The sequence below is a fragment of the Rhinoderma darwinii genome, chromosome 10, assembly GCF_050947455.1.
Source record: "Rhinoderma darwinii isolate aRhiDar2 chromosome 10, aRhiDar2.hap1, whole genome shotgun sequence".
NCBI lineage: Eukaryota > Metazoa > Chordata > Amphibia > Anura > Rhinodermatidae > Rhinoderma > Rhinoderma darwinii.
This window is the reverse complement of record NC_134696.1, coordinates 7,794,778-7,814,611: the sequence shown is the minus strand read 5'-3', so window position 1 is coordinate 7,814,611 and position 19,834 is coordinate 7,794,778. Positions and strand designations below refer to the sequence as shown.

General features: G+C 43.8%; 1 protein-coding gene across 4 annotated transcripts in view; it reads right to left on the bottom strand.

Moving 5' to 3' along the window:
• UBE4B (ubiquitination factor E4B) overlaps positions 1–19,834 on the bottom strand; it is a 56,833-nt gene that overhangs the window by 17,790 nt on the left and 19,209 nt on the right. For 3 of the 4 annotated variants that reach the window (XM_075839306.1, XM_075839304.1, XM_075839305.1), the window contains exons 4-18: positions 18,327–18,414; positions 17,871–18,015; positions 17,500–17,725; positions 10,422–10,548; positions 9,820–9,920; positions 7,468–7,579; positions 7,236–7,319; positions 4,228–4,284; positions 3,902–4,018; positions 3,675–3,773; positions 3,127–3,240; positions 2,853–3,051; positions 2,549–2,687; positions 1,601–1,700; positions 1,214–1,341 (exon numbers count right to left, since the gene is read on the bottom strand). In XM_075839306.1, coding sequence (XP_075695421.1) covers positions 1,214–1,341; positions 1,601–1,700; positions 2,549–2,687; positions 2,853–3,051; positions 3,127–3,240; positions 3,675–3,773; positions 3,902–4,018; positions 4,228–4,284; positions 7,236–7,319; positions 7,468–7,579; positions 9,820–9,920; positions 10,422–10,548; positions 17,500–17,725; positions 17,871–18,015; positions 18,327–18,414 — 1,836 coding nt within the window. Of the gene's footprint in view, positions 1–1,213; positions 1,342–1,600; positions 1,701–2,548; positions 2,688–2,852; positions 3,052–3,126; positions 3,241–3,674; positions 3,774–3,901; positions 4,019–4,227; positions 4,285–7,235; positions 7,320–7,467; positions 7,580–9,819; positions 9,921–10,421; positions 10,549–14,256; positions 14,365–15,732; positions 16,084–17,499; positions 17,726–17,870; positions 18,016–18,326; positions 18,415–19,834 lie in introns of all 4 variants that reach the window. The other variant, XM_075839307.1, reaches the window with a different exon arrangement.

Sequence of the window (19,834 nt, the reverse complement as noted above, 5' to 3'; positions counted from 1 at the left end):
TTGCAGGTAAGTAGCTACATCGACTTACCTGCAAACACTGATGCTGCTGCAGAATCAAATGTAGCCTCTGGTGCCGATGTGTCCTCGCTCGTCTGACACGATGCAGGACCTGTGAGTGACGTCACAGCGTGATCTGCCAGAAGCTGGGCGTTCTGAAGAGAAGTGGATGATGCTTCTCGTCAGAACGCCCAGCTAGTAAAAACGCCCCGATGTACGTACATAATACACGCCCACTTGGACATTTGCAAGCCTCATTTGCATAAATACAAAAATGGTCATAACTTGGCCAAAAATGCTCGTTTTTTTAAAAATAAAAACGTTACTGTAATCTACATTGCAGCGCCGATCTGCTGCAATACCAGATAGGGGTTGCAAAATCTGGTGACAGAGCCTCTTTAAGAAACAATTAAACGCGTCACTAAGTAATCTTGGTCTATACCGAATAATCAGTGTGAGAAAAACCGCGCGCTCGTAAGAATGTGAATGGGTGACCAGAAGAAAAAAAAGAGAGAATTTAAGAGTTGCTGCTTTAAAAGTGAGTATAGAATAGTTCTGATCCAACAGGTCAATAAGAAAATTACACCCTTGATCTGCTAGAATTTTATAAATAATGGGTGGACACTCGCATAGAAAATTGGGGTTACCTAAAAACGCTTGTAAAACGAATTCTTACGATCTAATCTGAATAGCTTTCTTACATGTCTCCAAGACAGAATAGTCGCCTAGAGAACATGGTTTCCCCTCATTTCCTCTGGCAGTTCTGTGTCTGACAAACGTAGAGATAATGGGGTAAATATTTAAAAATTCCAGTGGAGTGTTGGCAAAGCGAGTGTTTTGCGCAACCAGCCTGTGACATACCTGAAAACGGCCGCCAGGCTATACATGTGAATATTTGGTAGGTTTAGGCCGCTCATCACCTTTGGCTGTTGAAGTTTGAGCAGGCTTATGCGCTTACGCGATTCGCCACCCCGTATAAAAGTTTGAAAATCTTTTTGGATTAATTTTACATCCGATTCGCATTTTATGTAACAATGGTCATGTTTGATTTGCATACAACGGCTTGGAGAACGCCACCATTTAAATTAGACGACAACGGCAGGAAAATGAATAAAGATAAAAGGGATTGCGAAGAACAGTTTTTGATATTTGATATGATGCAAATTACACCAAGTGTCCTTGGAGGGACAGTCCACGGTTCTGACTAAAAACTGACCTTGGGTATGCAGGATCCACCATGCGTAATAACAGTTGTATAACCATTCCATAGAAACTTAGGCTTCTTCTGAGGAAGTTTTCATCTAGCAAACCGGCATCAGCACAGGCCTTACAACGTACGAGTTTCTGCAGTATGAATAGATGGGAAAATGTAGTAGATTTCAATGCTGTGTGGTCAAGCATTGTGGTGTGTACAGTCGTACAATGCAGAAGAGAAAGATAATGGCTTATAACGATGTATATATCTATTAAAAATCATTGACCCCCAAGAGGGCCAAACAAAAAAAAAAACCTCACCCAATTGACCGCCCCACTTTCTGTACAACACAAAATGTTCTGTAAAGAAAACGAACGAACGAACGAACGAACGAACGAACGAACGAACCTTGAGCTGAGTTTTACAACGTTTCAGCATCTCTCGGTGTCTAGCAGCAAGCGGAGAATCCTTCCACTGACTCTCATTGTTCTTCAGCTCTTCCACTGTCCTAGGGTTGGTAAATAAAAGAAGCAGCAAATTTATAAACCATTAAAGGGGTTTTCCCATGAAGGAAATTTATGACATTATCCACAGGATATGTCAAAAATGTCAGATAGATGCAGGTCCCACCTAACTCTAGAACGGGGGCCCCTAATCCCCATTCTAGCTTTTTGTGCTCACGCTGACTCCCGGCCACTTCATGATGACATGGTCGGGAGTTACGGAAACAGCGTAACCCGCTGAGCTATACTGTTTCCGTAACTCCCATAGTAGTGGATGGCAGTTACGGAAGCAGCTGAGCATGCGAGCTACACTGTTTCCGTAACTAGCATTCAGTTCTATGGGAGTTACAGAAAAAGTGTAGCTCATCGAGTTACGCTGTTTCCGTAACTCCCGACCGTGTAATCAGGAAGTCGCCGGGATTCAGTGTGAGCACAAAAAGCTAGAATGGGGTTTAGGGGACCCCGTTCTGGAGATAGGTGGGGGTCCTAGAGGTGGGACCCGCATCTATCTGACATTTATGATATATCCTGTGGAAATGTCATAAATGTCCTTCATGGGAAAACCCATTTAATATCTCACAACATAGTAATAACTAAACTACAGACAAACTATTAGACTGCTGTGAATATAATCCTGGTGGATAAAATTGATAAAACAGATTCCACTTCAGGGACCTTCACCAGAAAACACTTTCATAAAAGTGGCCGCTAACTATTCATTTGCCCTGCTTTGAAATCAATGGGATCCAACAAAGCAAGACCCAATGTTTGTAGTGGCCAACAGGGGGGAGTCCAGAGTAGAGGATTTATCTTTATAACATATATATATATATATATATATGTATATTCCCACCTGTTCAGCTCCCGGATGGCCCTTAATCGACGGATATAACGGCGGCAGCTAGGCAGGATGGCGAGGTGATGAGCGTGCAAGGTCAGAAAGAAGCACTCTGTAGGAAACTTGGGCTCCGAAAATGAAGAAGGATCTTGATCTACAAAATAAAGAAAATAATCAGAATGCATATAAACTCTCCTTCAATGTAGTAGCCGCCTGGACTATAATAAACTGTTTTATCCATTAACCTACGAATTTTCGTGCTTCCTGTATGAGAGAGAAAAACAAAAAAGGAAGCAACAGAAATGGACCTGACACCTACTTAGCTCTTCCATCCAGCTGGTGACCTCCTCCATTGTGCCTTTAATACGCGTCTCGTCGCTGGGCAGTGCTATGCGGCATTTTGGATGGAAAGCATACATAGGGTCCACAGTCTCTAGCTTGATCTTTGTGCTCAGCTGCTGTAGCACCCACAGGAAGTTCAGCATAAATCCATCGGTAGACACCAGCCGGTCGTCTGTCTGCGGTGCACAAAAAACGAGAGCTAAGAACACCGCCCTGTCTTACGTGAAAGGGAATATCGGAGGGGACTGTACCTGCATCTGTGCCTTTTTCATATTGCCATTGACTATGGCGGCCATGTAATTCAGAGCAGATTCCCTGGTCTCCCCATTCAGCAAAATACTATGGAGGATCTTGAATAACTCTTGCTAGAAACAAAAAAACAAAACAATAACATACAAAATCAGGAAAATAAAGTTGTGTGAAATGTTAATATGATTTACTGTATCACAAAATCTAAAAATATCAATGACAGTGGAATAGCGCCCTCATGTGGTGAAATTATGAACTTTAAAGCTGAATACTACACTAAAAGGGAATATGAATGTTTTAAAGGGGGTCCTTCGCTCAAGCTCCCCCTATGTAAGCTCTCCATGCTGGCGGACCCGGCCTGTCCATGTATTACATGGCGGTCATTCATTTTCCCTACATGGCTGTCTGCAACTTTCCCAGTGACAATAGCTGATAGCTGGGGGTGTTTTATAAGCCGGACCCCTTGGTGATTAGAAAAAAATAAATAAATATGTAAATCACTTTAGAAAAAAAGATGAAAATTCACACTGTACTAGTGTACAACACTCACCCTGGCCGACTCCAAGTAATGCTGAAGTGACTGACTGACCACTCGGGTGTTTTCTAGAGTAATTGCAGGACCAGAGAAGTATTTTTCAACAACTTTATTCTAGAGGGAGATGGAGAGAATCATCAAGACGATGTAATTATGGCAGAAAATCATCTGTGACTCGGAGCATTGCGGGAACTCAGTCAATGTAAATCGCACAAACTTAGAGCAAAGCAATGGAAACTTACATCATCCTCGGCAAAGACGGACAGGCTGAAGAAAGAACCGAGGTAAGAAAGGCGCTGCAGCTCTCGGCCAGTCGCAGGGCTCAGGGATTTGGGTAACCAAAGGGGCAGGGAGGCCATCTACGATTTAAAGGGATAAATTGAGACATCATCTCATAGATATTCACACGTAAATATGGGACTGCACATCCGGGAAACTTCTGCTCATTTAGAGAGTACCTGCACCTGCTTTCTTTTTTTGGCGCCTGTAATGTATCTGTATCAGGCTACAAAAATTTCAATATTATAGAAAAAGGGTAAAATGACTATTACAACAAATAATTACTTACCAAGCAGCAGATGGGGTGAGTCTTTCCAAACTTAATCTCACACAGTTCACCTAAAGCCTGCAGAAAAGACAAGGGAACCATCACTGAACAGCGAGAACGACAATCACCAATATTCAATAAACTATTCATAGTAACGCTGTGTTCCCGAACGTAACATTAATGGATATAAAATTCCGTATGAAAGTTCACATCACGTTGGGGTCATGTGCCGGATGAGAAATGTAAATAGTAAAAGTCCCATAGGTTTCTATGGGACACTTTTAAACAGGGATGATCTCATGAAAATAGCCCCTATTGATAAAGAAGCCCTTTCCCTACTCCATGGTGATCAGCGGTTATCGCCGGGGGAAGCCACGGCCAGCCACACATTTTCCCTGCAGCGGCCGATACAGAAGAGTCGTAGCATTACATGCTGGTCATTTAAATGAATGGTCGTCCATGTAATGCGTGGACGCGTCAAGTCATCCAGAGCGGGAGTTATTTCTAAAGAGGTGCTCTCCATTCTGGCACATGGAAGGGGGCCCGGAGTCCCTCTATGACGTCCATATGTCCTGATAAAGCATATGGACAGGAGTTGTCATGGGTAGACAAGCCCTTTAAGTCAAAAGATGACCTTTTGGAATCTGTGACAGGTTCACTTCTGCATAATTTATTTTTAAGGTACTGAATAATATAATCACCCTGGTGGGGACAGATGACACAGTTCAAATATATGTCATAGGAGATGAAAGTCAACTACACAAAAGAAGCAATCAGTGGAAGTGACTGCCCGGGCTGCTGAATCATAACACAAAGGGTAACTAAATGGTCAACAAACTTCTGACATGTCATAGTGACATGTCAGAAGTTTTGATTGGTGGGGGTCCGAGCACTGAGACCTCCACCGATCGCTAAAACGAAGCAGCAGGTCTCCTGTGAGTGTTCAGCCGCTCAGTTTTCTTTCAGCTTTTTCCGGAGTACGGGCTCATAGGCTTTCTATTGAGCCCGTACTCCAATACATTGATTTCCGGAAAAAGTCGAACAGACACGAAGCGGCTGAACACTCACAGGAGACCTTCTGCTGCTTCGTTTTAGCGATCAGTGGGGGTCCCAGTGCTCGGACCTCCACCAATCAAACCTTCCGACTTGTCACTAAGACACGTCAGAAGTTTGTTGAACATTTAGTTACCCTTGAATGTATATTCAAAAACGGCAGTAATGGTGCTGCCAATATCTGCACAATTATTGCATTACCAAAATATATTTACAGGTTTGTTTATTTTTTTGGTCTTTAGTTTTTTTCTGCCATTGAGGTCTTAACCTGTTCGTGACCGGCCCATCGTGTTTCTACGTCGGTCACTAACGGGCCTTATTCCGATGCCATAGACTTTTTACGTCGCGGCATCGGAATAAGTTTACAGAGCAGGGAGATGTCAAATCTCCCTGCTCTCAGCTGCCAGAGGCAGCTGAGGGCTGGGGGCGTCCCTGCTCTGCCGGGTGAGATCGATATTAGTATCGATCTCACACGTTTAACCCCTCAGATGCGGTGCTCAATAGCGAGCACCGCATCTGAGTGGTTTTGGAGAGAGGGAGGGAGCTCCCTCTCATCCCACCGACACCCGGCGATACGATCGCCGAGTGTCTGTGTCTCTAATGGCAGCCGGGGGTCTAATAAAGGCCCCCAGGTCTGCCTGTAATGAATGCCTGCTAGATCATGCCGCAGGCATGACCAAGCAGATGCCTGTCCGTGTTAAACGGCCAGGCAGTAATGCACTGCAATACAGAAGTATTGCAGTGTATTATAAATGCGATCGCAGAATCGCATATTATAGTCCCCTAGTGGGACTAGTAAAAAAAAAGTTTAATAAAGTTAATTTAAAAAAAAATGTGAAAAAAAATGAAAAACCCAGCTTTTCCCCTTACAAACTGCTTTACTATTAAAAAAAACAAAATAAAGTTAAAAAGTTACACATATTTGGTATCACCGCGTCCGTAACGACCCCGACTATAAATCTCTTACATTATTTAACCCGCGCGGTGAACACCGTAAAAAAAAATAATAAAAAAACTATGGAAAAATTGCTGTTTTCTGTGAATACTGACTTTAAAAAAGTGATAAAAAGTGATCAAAAAGTCGCATCTACTGAAAAATGGTACCAATAAAAACTACAAGTCGTCCCGCAAAAAAAAAGCCCTCATACAACCGCATCGGCGAAAAAATAAAAACGTTACGGCTCTTCAAATATGGAGACACAAAAACAAATAATTTAGAAAAAAAAGCGTTTTTACTGTGTAAAAGTAGTAAAACATACAAAAACTATACAAATTTGCTATAGTTGCAATCGTAACAACCCGCTGAATAAAGTTATTGTGTTATTTATACCACACGGTAAACGGCGTAGATTTAGGACGCAAAAAAGAGTGGCGAAATTTCTGATTTTTTTCTATTCCCCCCCAAAAAAAAGTTCATAAAAGTTAATCAATAAATAACATGTCCCCCAAAATGGTGCTATTAAAAAATACAACTTGTCCCGCAAAAAACAAGACCTTATACTTCTATGTCGACGCAAAAAAAAAAAGAAGGTTATAGCTCTTGGAATGCGATGATGGAAAAACGTAAAAAATGGCTTGGTCATTAAGGTCTAAAATAGGCTGGTCATTAAGGGGTTAAATAAAACAGTTGTTACCGTATTAAAAACTGCATGGAAATAAGTACAGTTTGTGTGGCGCAGTAATGGTGCAATGATCTGCCACCAACAACTAATAATAAAGCCCTATGAGTGCCCCTTATCCTTTTGATACAACTGAAAAAAGCATTATTCTAACAAACCTTCAAAGGGGTATTCCCAAATTGAACATATATAGTAAAGATATCCCATAAAGGTCTGATAGATTCAAGGGTCACAAAACCCCCAGCCGCGTCGGCCGCCACATCCAGGCAGAGAATGGGTGGAGAGGTGGCCGTGCATGTTTAAAGGGACTTACGGAAACACCCGAGCAATGAAGCACTTGCCACATTTAGTCCTTACCATTAATGGGTATTTGAAGTTGTCACTATCCAAAGAACAATCCTTAGCTGCCAGAGCCAATCCTTTCAGAATAGGAATAAAGATCTGTCAAAAAAAAAAAAAATGATGATATCTTTATTTCTTGGGGTTATAAGAAGCGATCCGGCGATGCAGCGAGTTTGCAGCAATATTTTATAAAAAATCGTCATGACCGGTCTCACTGTGGGATAAAGGATTCATGGCCGTATTTTACCTGTTTAAACACCTCCTCGTCCTGATAGGTCGTCCTTACAAGTTCTTGAATGAAGCCAAACGGCAGGTTCCTACAGAGCATATATGGCACCAGGAGAGACTGCTGTACAGACCTGAAATAGAAATAACATTACATCAGGGGAGTCGGACACAACCCTGTACATTCATTCATATCAAATTCTGAATATTATAAGGGATCTCCATAGGACATAAAGGAGAGGGATTCCCAGCATAGACTTCTGGCAGATCGCTAGGATTTCTCATTATAGGAATGTTGCCGTCCGCGTCTCCAGAGTCTGAGGGATTCACTCGTCTATGTAAACAGACAAAGGTTCATGTCTGGATATAAATGTTGTAAATTACAATAGTTCTTAAAAGGTGTTATCTGGGTTGTGAAAATGTTTGTAATGGCTGGAAATTAAATAAATGAGCAATACTTACCTGTCCGTGCCTCCGACGATCCGGCGCTGACGCTCCCGCGGCACTCCCCATGGTTGTTTACATGCACATAGCATGCAACCGCTGCAGCCAATCAGGGGGCTCAGCGGGGATCAGTGGTGATGAATTGTATTACTGGCATAATGCTAGAAATACAACACAGAACGGCTGAGCCCTCTGATTGGCTGCAGTGGTCACATAATGTGTGCATGTAAACAACCGCCAGGAGTGCCACCGGAGCATCAACGCTGGATCGCTGGAGGCAAGGACAGGCAAGTATTGCTTTTTTTGCTTAAAGAGGCTCTGTCACCAGATTTTGCAACCCCTATCTGCTATTGCATGTGATCGGCGCTGCAATGTAGATTACAGTAACGTTTTTATTTTTAAAAAACAAGCATTTTTGGCCAAGTTATGACCATTTTTGTATTTATGCAAATGAGGCTTGCAAAAGTCCAAGTGGGCGTGTTTAAAAGTAAAAGTCCAAGTGGGCGTGTATTATGTGGATGATACTTCTCGTCAGAACGCCCAGCTAGTAAAAGTAGTAAAAACGCCCCGATGTACGCACATAATACACGCCCACTTGGACTTTTACTTTTAAACACGCCCACTTGGACTTTTGCAAGCCTCATTTGCATAAATACAAAAATGGTCATAACTTGGCCAAAAATGCTCGTTTTTTTAAAATAAAAACGTTACTGTAATCTACATTGCAGCGCCGATCACATGCAATAGCAGATAGGGGTTGCAAAATCTGGTGACAGAGCCTCTTTAATTATTTCAATTCCAGTCATTACAAAAAAAAAAATGTACAACCCGGATAACCCTATTAAGGCTACATACACACGTACGTGGCCAACCTCGGACGTAAAAAACTGCACCTCTTCACATCCGGAGTGCACCTGTGCGGGACGCCTTGTCACGCATCCCCTATGGACTAAAGTCTATGGGGGGATGCGTGAAAACGCAAGAAAATAGGACATGTCCTATTTTTTCCACAGACCCTTCACACACCCTGTTGAAACAACGATCGTGTGTACGGCCCCATTGAAATACACGAGTACGTGTGACATGCTCGTCTGAATGAGCCCTAAATAAACTTCTCATCATGCACAAAAAAATTAAAATAAAATGCAAAAGGGATAATAGCTGTAAAGTCCCTATTACACCGGCCGATTTTGGCCGGTGCAGCGAGCGGTGATCAACGAGGCAGCTCGTTTGCTCCTGTCACACGGAGCTATGGATGGGGGACGAGCAGTCGTTACTCCGATCACTCGTCCCCATACATTATCATGTCGGCAGCGCGTCTCCGTTTACAAACAAAGATGCGCTGCCGACACCGATAATATTTCAGTTTTTTCGAATACGATCAGCACATGATGGAGCGTTTGCTCATTCATCTGCTGATCGCTGCCCTGTTCACACTAGACAATTATCGGCAACAAGTGTTCTATGAACGATCGTTTCCCCGATAATTACCCAGTGTAAAACCCCCTTAATAGGTGCCCACAGATGTAGAATAGGTGTCTGGCCAGCCATTGTTCAGCTAGCAACTATTACTCCTAACACCCCCCAGTAACCCTCACTTTCTTCTCTCAGGGGAACAAAACTTCCAACCCCGTCCCCATCTACATGGGTGGCTTTATATGGCCGCTGGATCACTGAGACGAACTTACCATCTTAAAAACCAGTATGCAAAATGTACATTAATCAAAGCGGAAGTTCGGTAATAAATATCTTATGAGGATTGCACTGGAATATCTGGATAGACCGTAGCCTTTGACCCCTTTGTTCATAGGAGTTATTTCTATTTAGGAGTCTCTTATGTGGCAAGCATAAACCTTTGATCAATCTCTAACATATGGACCATCTATCCAGCAGTGCAGTAGATAAATATCTTGTACCAGATGTTACCTACCTTGGCTGGGTGAGTGCTCCCTGTAACACCAGAGCAGCATGGCAGATACACTGTGATCGAATGTTGCTCAGGAGCTGGCTCACATCTGGCTGACTGCACATCTATAGAAGGAAAAAAAGGTGACTTAAAGGGGTTGTCCCAAGATAAAATGTTATCCCCTAACCACAGAATAGGTGGTAACACGCTGATCGGTGGGGGTCCGACCGCTGGTACCCCCACCGTTCAAGAGAACGGGGGTCTCGTTCCTCCAAATGAATGGAGCAACAGGTTGAGCATGCGCACTGCTGCTCCATTGACGGTCTATGGGACTGCTGGAGATAGAGTACAGCGCTCGGTTATCTCCGTCAGTGCCATAGAGAATGAATGCGCCGCTCCTTTCACTCGAAGAAACGGGATCAATGGGGGTGCCCCAGCCACCGAGCGTGTTACCACCTACCCAGTGGTTAAGGGGTAACATGTAACCTTGGGACAACCCCTTTAATATATAATAATCCTAATTTATGTATTCACCATATAGACAACCTACAGGACGAGCCAAAGACTCCAAACCAGAGAGCAATGCTGCCACCCGGTGGCCGGATGATGCAATTTCAGCATTTTACCTTTGGTGCTTTCCTCTCCTCTATTCCCACTCTATCAAAGCACTCAATGAGGTAGTTGAGCATCTCGGTTTCTTTGCAAGCTTCTATGGTGAAGTGATCGCCGCAGGACTCCGTACTACTAGTTCCACTGCAGGAGGGAGAAGAAACACTACAATCAATTTATTTTCAAATCACAAAGAAAATGGTCCCAAAATCTGCAGACACACGACCTTTATTAATCAGGATTATCCAGTGCACAACGTCTCAAGCGATTTACAGGAAAAAATAAATAAAATTCAATATATTACAAAATTAGTAGAAAAGCACCAAAAAAGACATTATCTGATCACCAGGTTTGTTAGGGTTTAGTATTCAGAGTACAAACAGCAGTTTAGTCGTCTCCTACCAGTGTGGTGTAAGAATACAGATACTAGTAAATCAAGGACAACCAGTACAACCTATATACATTGCGAATTAGAAAAAAAAACAAAACAAAAAAAACACGCTTTCTCTGCGGTTTAGTGCGTTTTTTGGCTCCGGATTCCGACACGGTTTACGCAGAACAAAAAGCTCTGGGTGACCAGGGCCTGAGGGTCGGAGCTTCAGACGTTTTTTTTTTTAAATTTATTTATTTAACCCAGATCTCCAAATACTCAGCAAAACGGAGGGCGCCTGTAGCTGCCACTAGGGGGAGCTCTATGCATATGGATTTATACAACTTTGTTTGCAATCAATAATAATTCATAATAAGATGTTACTAATTATTCAACATATAATGAAGGACATAAAATTAATTGATTTTTATAGACTTAAGGAGCCGGAGATCATCTGGAGGGATTATTCTACCAGCATTTGCCGACGCTTGGAATGATTTCCCTTCTATGTGGGGCACCTTCTGCACTGCACTCCTTTAGTCATCTGCAATATTACCCCTGCGAAACCGCGTGTAAATACACTGAAATTAATTGGCGGAATTTGATGTGGAAAATTTGCATCAAAACCGCAGGTAACATTGCAGGTGAAATCCTCCACGTTTCGGCTTTTTTATTCCCACCTCCATTTGTACATTAGGAAATCCAAGGAAAGAGGCAGAACGATGCCCCATAGGAAAGCATTGAGAGCCTGAGTTTCGGTTTTCTCAAAAGCAGTGACTCTAGACCAGGTCAGAATGTGATCACGTGGACCCAAAAACTACGTGATGCGGGGATCGGTAAGTATTTCTGCACACAGCCCCCCACTGAAACACCAATGTACAAATGGAGGCGGAAATAGAAAGAAAAAAAAGTGGAGGGCTCCTTCAATAGTTTTAATAGCGGTTTTTTTAGGCATTTTTCGTTGCGGTTTTTACAATTTGATGCGGAAATAGGTGCAGTTTTATGCTGCGGATTTTAGTGCATTTTTATCTAAACTTGTCAGATACAATTCTAAAGGCGGAAACGCAAGATACATTTACATGCTGCAGATTTCGATGTATTACGTACTGCAGGTCAATTTATGCGCGGAAAATTCTGCAACGTGTAGACGAGATTACTAGAAATCTCATTTACGTTGCTGGTACCGTGTTACGCTGCGGATTTTGCAGCAGGAAAATCCGTGCTGCAAATCTGCACGTAATATGCAACCCAATGTATTCTTTGACAGCTGCTATTAGCCGACCTGAACTTTTTGTGCCGTTTGCAGAATATCCTTGTAACTAACAGATCTACTTTGAGATGTTAATGAGCCAATCAGACTCAGCTATCCACAGGAGGACAGTATAAAAAAACTCAATGGGGGAAATACAAGACTGTCAGATCCATGAACAGCAATTTGTTGACAGTTTCCACTTAGCAAAAAGAGACATTTTCTTCTCCGATACATTGTAAAAATTGTGTGTTTGTTTTATGTAAATCTATTCTGAAACATGAAATGCTGCGTCTGTCGAAATGAAAAGTTTTAGTGAAGCAAACACAGCGGCGTTCTATAAATACGATTTTTCTATGAATATTGGCCGAACTTCCGGAAAAGCCCAAAAAAAACACAAAAAACTACCAGTCAAGTATCCACATAGTAAAGCACAAGGAGGCGGCTGATTACAATACAACAATATCCATTACCTATAGGGGAAACCTGTGCGAGCAAACTGTTAATATAGCGCTATACCTCTTAAAGGGGCAGTCACATCTATAAAGACAAATAAGGATAGAGCTACACGGCGACTTTGGCCACGACTCGGGTCGCACATACCAAAATCGCTGTGTCACGCTGCCCGCATTACAGGCATAAAGTAAATATGGTAGATTTGCAACCCCCGTAAGTTTTCACGACCAATAGACCAGTGTCGCAAGAAGTCCAGCGGGTTTGGGTCTCTCGTGACTGTGGCGTTGCAGCAACTTGCTGGTTGCAGACAGACTACATTCACTTTCATTACCTGCGACGTAGGCTGCGCGACACAGCGAGCTTCGGTAGTGCGACCTGTATCACCGTGTAGCCCCAGCCGAATATGACATTTTCTTTAAGAATAATTGCCCAATGTAAAGCGATGATAGAATATTTATTGGTCACAAAACTGATGCCCGTCTGATGATTACATACAAGTTCAAGCTTCAGAGTCGCTGTTTAATCCGTAAGGACGTTACGGCTTTAATGGCGCCAATTGTGATCGGTTAAGTGGGACCGTAAATATGGCATTAGTTACAGTGCACCCCACAGGACGGCAGATCTTAGCAATCCTTATGAGGTACAAGGCTCTGAATTCCCATAATGCCACAGCACAGACTCCGATCACAACATAGTCTAATTTATCACAGCACAGTTTACAGATCCCCAAAAGCATCTTAGGCCCCCTGCACACGAACGTGCTTTTGCGGCCGCAATTCCCCCGAAAATCCACGGGAGAATTGCGGCCCCATTCATTTCTATGGGGCCATGCACACGACCGTGGTTTTTACAGTCCATGCACGGCCCGGGAGCCCGCACCGCAGAAAGAACGGACATGTCTTATTACAGCCGCGTTCCAGGCTCATTGAAAATAATGGCCGTGGCCATGTGCATTGCCCGCGATTTGCGGGCGGCTTGTGGCTGACAGTCCGCTGCCGACCGACCCAGAAATCACGGCCGTGCACATGGCTACAGTCGTGTGCATGAGGCCTTACTCCCATATGGACAACTGCACCCGAGGAGTTTATAACTACGTGTAATCCTCTTTCTGGAGCAGCACGTCCATATGGGTTTCCCACTGGCACCTCGGAGTAGCATGAAGCCTAAGGCCGAATTCAGACGACCGTAGAATAAGTCCGTGTGACGACCGTTAAAACAACGGCTGTCACACGGACGCATGTATTTCAATGGGGCCGTCACACGGCCGTTGTCTTAACGGAACGTGTGAAGGGTCCGTTGAAGAATAGAACATGTCTTATTTCGATCCTTCAGGTCTCTTGGGATCTGTGAAAACGGGTCCCGTACGGGTGCAACTCGGACGTGAAATACTGCTATTTTTCGCGCCAGAGTTTGCACTAGTTTGTGGGAATCTTAGGGTGAGGACAAACAGAAACCACATCCACATGGGTGACGAATAGCTGCACGATTTAGCCTGAAAAACTCAGGTATAACCGGCAAAATGTTTGGCCTAGTCGCCACCTCATGTGGGCGAGGTTATAGAGGCCTGCAGCTGTTGAGCCCTGTGTCACATAGAGCTAAAAAAAGGGTTGTGTTCATGAGCGACTCCACAATCATGCAATCAACAATAGTCTATGTAGCCTTACAAGAAGATAAATCCACTCATGTGCAAAAATGGCAAAGTATTGAACAGGCACAGCAACGGATACGTGAGAGTTAGTGAGCGCTTGGGCACGTCCACATGCCATGTCGCAAGTACCTGGACCCAAAGTGCACACTAGAGAAATCCTCTTCATCGCTCTCCTCGTCACTGCTGCCCTCAGCCTCATTGACGAGGAAGAGGAGGGACAAAGGGTTGTCATACGCACTGGCACAACATAAAAACAGAGTCAATATGTGAGCGAAAGGAAAAAAGGTAAAAGCACCAAACGTAAGAGTAAATCTATCTGCATTAGTACTGGAGAGGGGGTTGTAGCACCAAATAAAAGAAAATGTATCATTCAGGATCCTGGGAAAGCTGTGTGACAACCCTGGTAAGCGAAGTGATAGCAGCCATATTGGTTGTCAGACAGATTTCCAAGGATTTAAATCTAAAGCAATTTATTATGTTTTATGTGTAAACCCCCTTTAAGATAAAGTTTACATTTCTTATGTCCTATAGACAGGAATACAGAGCGTAGCAGCGAAACGCAGGGGGGCAGGAGAGTGTTAATTACGTACAAGGACTGTATGGCACTCGACGGTTCATTACGACAGCAATATTAGGGCAATGTTCCCCACATTTCTAAACCAAGTACATATGTTACCCACAAGAATATGATCCTATACTGTGCGGCAAATTAGAAGCACAGCATGAGGAACGTGTGAGTGCTGCCTGAAGACATGGCAGGTACCAAAGGTTAAGAACCTAGGTATTAGGGAATTGGATGTAACAAAATGTCATAAATGGTGCAACTTTACCGCAATTGATGGCGAAGTGTTAAAGAACGTGCCCCCCCCCCCCCCTTTGAAAGGCATTTTTTTTTAAATAAAAAGCTCAGTGTGTTCGGTGCAACTTTCTAAATAGTTTTTATTAAAAATTATTTTTAACTTTTTCTTTTAGATACAGCTGCTCTGTATTCTCTATAATGAGCAGCTGTATCTTTCGCTAAATCTTGCTCCCGTCAGATCCGTGGGACTGACGGGTTCAGTGACAGCGGGTCCTGTGTTCTTAGATGTGATCCAACCCGCTGACGATGAACCCTTCAGGTCCGCGGGACTGACGGATTCAGGTCATAGCGAACGATAAGGCTGCTCTTTATAGAGAATACAGAGCAGCTGTATCTAAAAAAGTTAAAATAAGTTTGAATAAAAACTATTTAGAAAAAGTTGCACCAATCACGATGACAGACCTTTTGTATTAAAAAAATAAAATAAAAAAAAAATTTGCCATTTAAAGGTGTACATAGCCTTTAAAATATTCTGAGAGGTGGGTGCAAGTGGACCGAGGTCTACAGAACACCCTCTACCGGCAATACATTGTCACAGGACCATAACAGGTGCAAAAAAAAGTCTCTAACAAGATGGTATGAGTTTTCAGTTATCATGCGGAGCTCCCGTCTATGGGCTCGTTATCATGTGGAGCTCCCATCTATGGGCTCGTTATCATGCTTCATAAACCAGTTAGTAATGTAAAGGGAACACAGCCACAACATACACGTGTCATGCACACACTCAAAACCTGCAGAGGTAATACCTAGGTGGTATCCGGTTTTGCCTGGGGGACATTCTGGGAGAAACCAAAGAGTTGCGTCCAGGTGAGCTGGCGGGCACTGCCCGAGGACTGCTGGACAAAGTGCGAGGGCTGGGGGACAGGTGCAAGACTGGGGAGGGGTTGGAAGTCCTAGGACTGGAGGGAATGGGCAAGGGTCCTGAATGGGTGACTGTGTAAGGTCTGTAACGTGTAGAGGAGGCATGGCCTAGTGATGGGCTCGATGGCACAGGCAAAGATTGCCCAGTGCTGCATGGCTGGGCAGTAGAAACAGGGGGCATGGATGAAGGGGGTGCTGGCACAGTGGTAGTATGAACGGGGCTCGCATCATAAAGACTGGACAGAGAAAGAGAAATATGAAGTGGAAACAACATTTAGACAGGAGAAAATAAAGCAGGAAAATAAAAGTAATAAAACATGTATATTGTAGAGGATAAAAGATTCACAAGGAGTTTACAAAAATAACAAAATATTCAGCTTCATGGCAAAAAACAAAAATAAGTTATGAAAAAGAGAGCACTTAAAAGAATAAATCTCCGACATGTCAGACTGTATAGATACGCACCCGCCTGACAAGGGTAATGGTAATCTCCAGTTAATTTATTCATATATTTCCAGGAGTAGTAACAGAGGAACAGCACGCTGCAGAGTTCTAAGAGAAGGTGCTCCAAAATTGCTATTTTATGGGGAATTTAGTATTTACTAAAACAAACACGTCAGAATAGTTGAAAGGTTTAACATGCTACGGTCATGAGATAGTTGGGGCTTTAAGTAGGTGTTGCCCCTATAAAGGCTAAAACCCAAATGGTCTGATCAGACAGACGGCAGAAGCGATGAACAGCACCCCTGAACACGGCAGTGGATTATTAAGCTATATGGGTAGTTTCTAGCAGAGATCGAACGGTTTAATTCTGGTGCGCGACAGAGTAGAACGTAAAGGGTAAATAAACTTTTTAAAACCTCTTGTCGTGTCATCGTGACATGTCAAAAGTTTTGATAGGACGAGGTCCGAGGACTGAGACCCCCACCCATTGCTGAAACAAAAAGGCAGAAGCATTCAGGTGAGTGCTGTGCTGCTTCATTTATGATCGGCTTTCTCCGGACCGGTGTACGGGCTCAATAGAAAGTCTATAAGTCCGTACACGGCTTTCCGAGAAAAAAGCAAATTATCAGAAACTAAAGTGGCACAGCACTCACCCGAGCGCTTCTGCCCCTTTGTTTTAGCGTTCGGTGGTGGTCTCGGTGCCTGGATCCCTACTAATCAAAACTTTTTAAAAGTTGTTACCCTTTTATAATAAAAACAAAAAAAACCGACAGCAACCATCTTACAAACAATATTGGTAGTGGGATTGCGCTCGAAGGGTATGTGCACACACACTAATTACGTCCGTAATTGACGGACGTATTTCGGCCGCAAGTCCCGGACCGAACACAGTGCAGGGAGCCGGGCTCCTAGCATCATACTTATGTACGACGCTAGAAGTCCCTGCCTTGCTGCAGGACAACTGTCCCGTAGTATAATCATGTTTACAGTACGGGACAGTTGTCCTGCAGCGAGGCAGGGACTTCTAGCATCGTACATAAGTATGATGCTAGGAGCCCGGCTCCCTGCACTGTGTTCGGTCCGGGACTTGCGGCCGAAATACGTCCGTCAATTACGGACGTAATTAGTGTGTGTGCACATACCCTTAGATGTCATCCTGCTCAGCTTAGGCCAAACAGAACATTATGCTATTGGTTGACTCCACTTGCCTTGATAAGGAGCTGGCAGCAAAGGATCCAGAGTTACAGAACATAGGGCTAGTGCCAGGCGTCGAGCCAGAGTTCAGCAATAAAGTCTTCTCTGGGACTCGCGTAGTTGCGATTGGCTGCGACGTGGCGGTCAAGCTAGCAAACGGGTTGTCATCTTTAGACTGCGTGGACATCATCAAGACTTCCATTAAAATCTGCCCAATTAAGTCTTTAAAATTGGAGTACACTGTAGAAAAAAAGAAGAGCAACAACAATTAATAAAACACCAACTCATCACTATGGGGGCAAGTTTAATCTCTGAGGTACGAGGCACGCGGAGACTTTACTCATTCTGTCATGTCCGGCTTTATTCTCCGGACCATACAAAATACCTTCTTTCGAGTTCTGTCTGAACTGAGACGATAGAGACCTCAGGAAAACAACATCTCTGTCTCTGTCTTTCCAAGAGACTCTGAAGATCTTGCAGACCAGCTGCAGCGACTGTTCTTCAGACACCTCAGATCCTGAAGACGATTCCTGCAATACAAAGGGAAGTTAATAGCAATTCAACCACCAAAATAAGGCACCCCCGCTGATCCAAAGATCTACTACCGAGTCTTTCAGTGAATTTTTGTTTCGTTTGAGACCGCCACTCATTACATCATGACACCCATCTTACATTAACAAACAATCCCCCAGGGAACAGGTCACTGCTTTCCACAAGGTCAGCACACTCATCATCTGCTGCGGTCATCGTTTCCATGATTTGAGCGGCAACAGGGTATTCGGTCACTGCCCATTTCAAAGCAAGGTGCACATGAAGAAGAAAAGTTCTGACATTATATTACCTTGTCGGCAAGGCTTCTCTTCTCCCTGCGATCATTCTCGTCAACCTCCATGTTCTCAATCCCTGAGTCCACATCCACCTGGGACATGCTGGGAAACAAGAGATGTGATATAAGGCCTTGCACCAATAAAAGGGTTTAAAGGTAATGTGTCGCTAGAAAAAATATTTATTTTTTTTTTAGTTAAAGAGGCTCTGTCACCAGATTTTCAAACCCCTATCTCGTATTGCAGCAGATCGGCGCTGCAATGTAGACAAGAGTAACGTGTTTTTTTGTTTTTTTTAAAACGAGCATTTTTGGCCAAGTTATGACCATTTTTATATTTATGCAAATGAGCCTTTCTTAAGTACAACTGGGCGTGTTTAAAGTTATGTACAACTGGGCGTGTATTATGTGTGTTACATCGGGGCGTGTTTACTACTTTTACTAGCTGGGCGTTGTGTATAGAAGTATCATCCACTTCTCTTCAGAACGCCCAGCTTCTGGCAGTGCAGACACAGCCGTGTTCTCGAGAGATCACGCTGTGTCGTCACTCACTTCCTGCCCCAGGTCCTACATCGTGTCGGACGAGCGAGCAAGTGAACAAAAGCTGCTTCTATCTTCTCCTCAGGGTCCCTGGCAGTCACTGGAGGGACCCGACATTCAGCTGCCCGATCACTCAGGCAGCAAGTTAAAACCCAAGCCGTAAAAAGTCTATGGCGCGGGTTTTGAGGACCCTGACCGCTGGCCGTAAAAACACAGCCAGCGGTCGGGAGCCAGTTAAATCTCTTATGTATGATATTGATCACTTCTGTTTGCCACAAGACCTCTAAACAGCTGGATAATCGGCCTGGAGGCTTTATTAAAAGGGTTTTCCGGGTTATTAAAAAAAAAAATTGGCCAATGTAGAAGGGATGCAAAAGAAAATTAGCCTTTGCTCAACTCACAGATGACCGTCGTTCCATTCCTACCCGCCACTGTGTTGACATAGCTGCCGCGATGATGTGCCCGTATACCAACGTGATCGCTGTAGCCAATCACTGGTCTCAGTGGTTATACGGCACAGGAGCGCTGAGGCCAGTGCGTGGCTGCAGCGATCACATGGGTATACGGGCATGTTCAGACGCAAGGACTAGGAGCAGAGGGAGCGGAGGCAGCTACAGCGGCGGCGGCAGGAGCAGGTAAGTTATGTTTGTGTATGTGATGTGTGTATTATGTTCGTGTTATACTGTCTGATTACCACTGTATCTAATCCTAATACACTATGCATTCGTTCAAAAAAATGGCGGCACACAGTGTAGGAGGTTTGAACATTCAACCCCCTCCTTTCTCCTGGCTCTAGCCAGGATAAGGGAGGGGGGATTGTGTGAGCTCACTAGAGCGAGTGTGTCTACTCCAATTTTGCAGCATAAAGCAATGAGGTTGCTTTACCACATGCCAATGCTGCAATTTTGGGAATTGCTCCCTCTAGTGACCAGCACATGAAAATGTTATAAATTAGAATCTAATTTATAATATTTCCTGACTTGTGA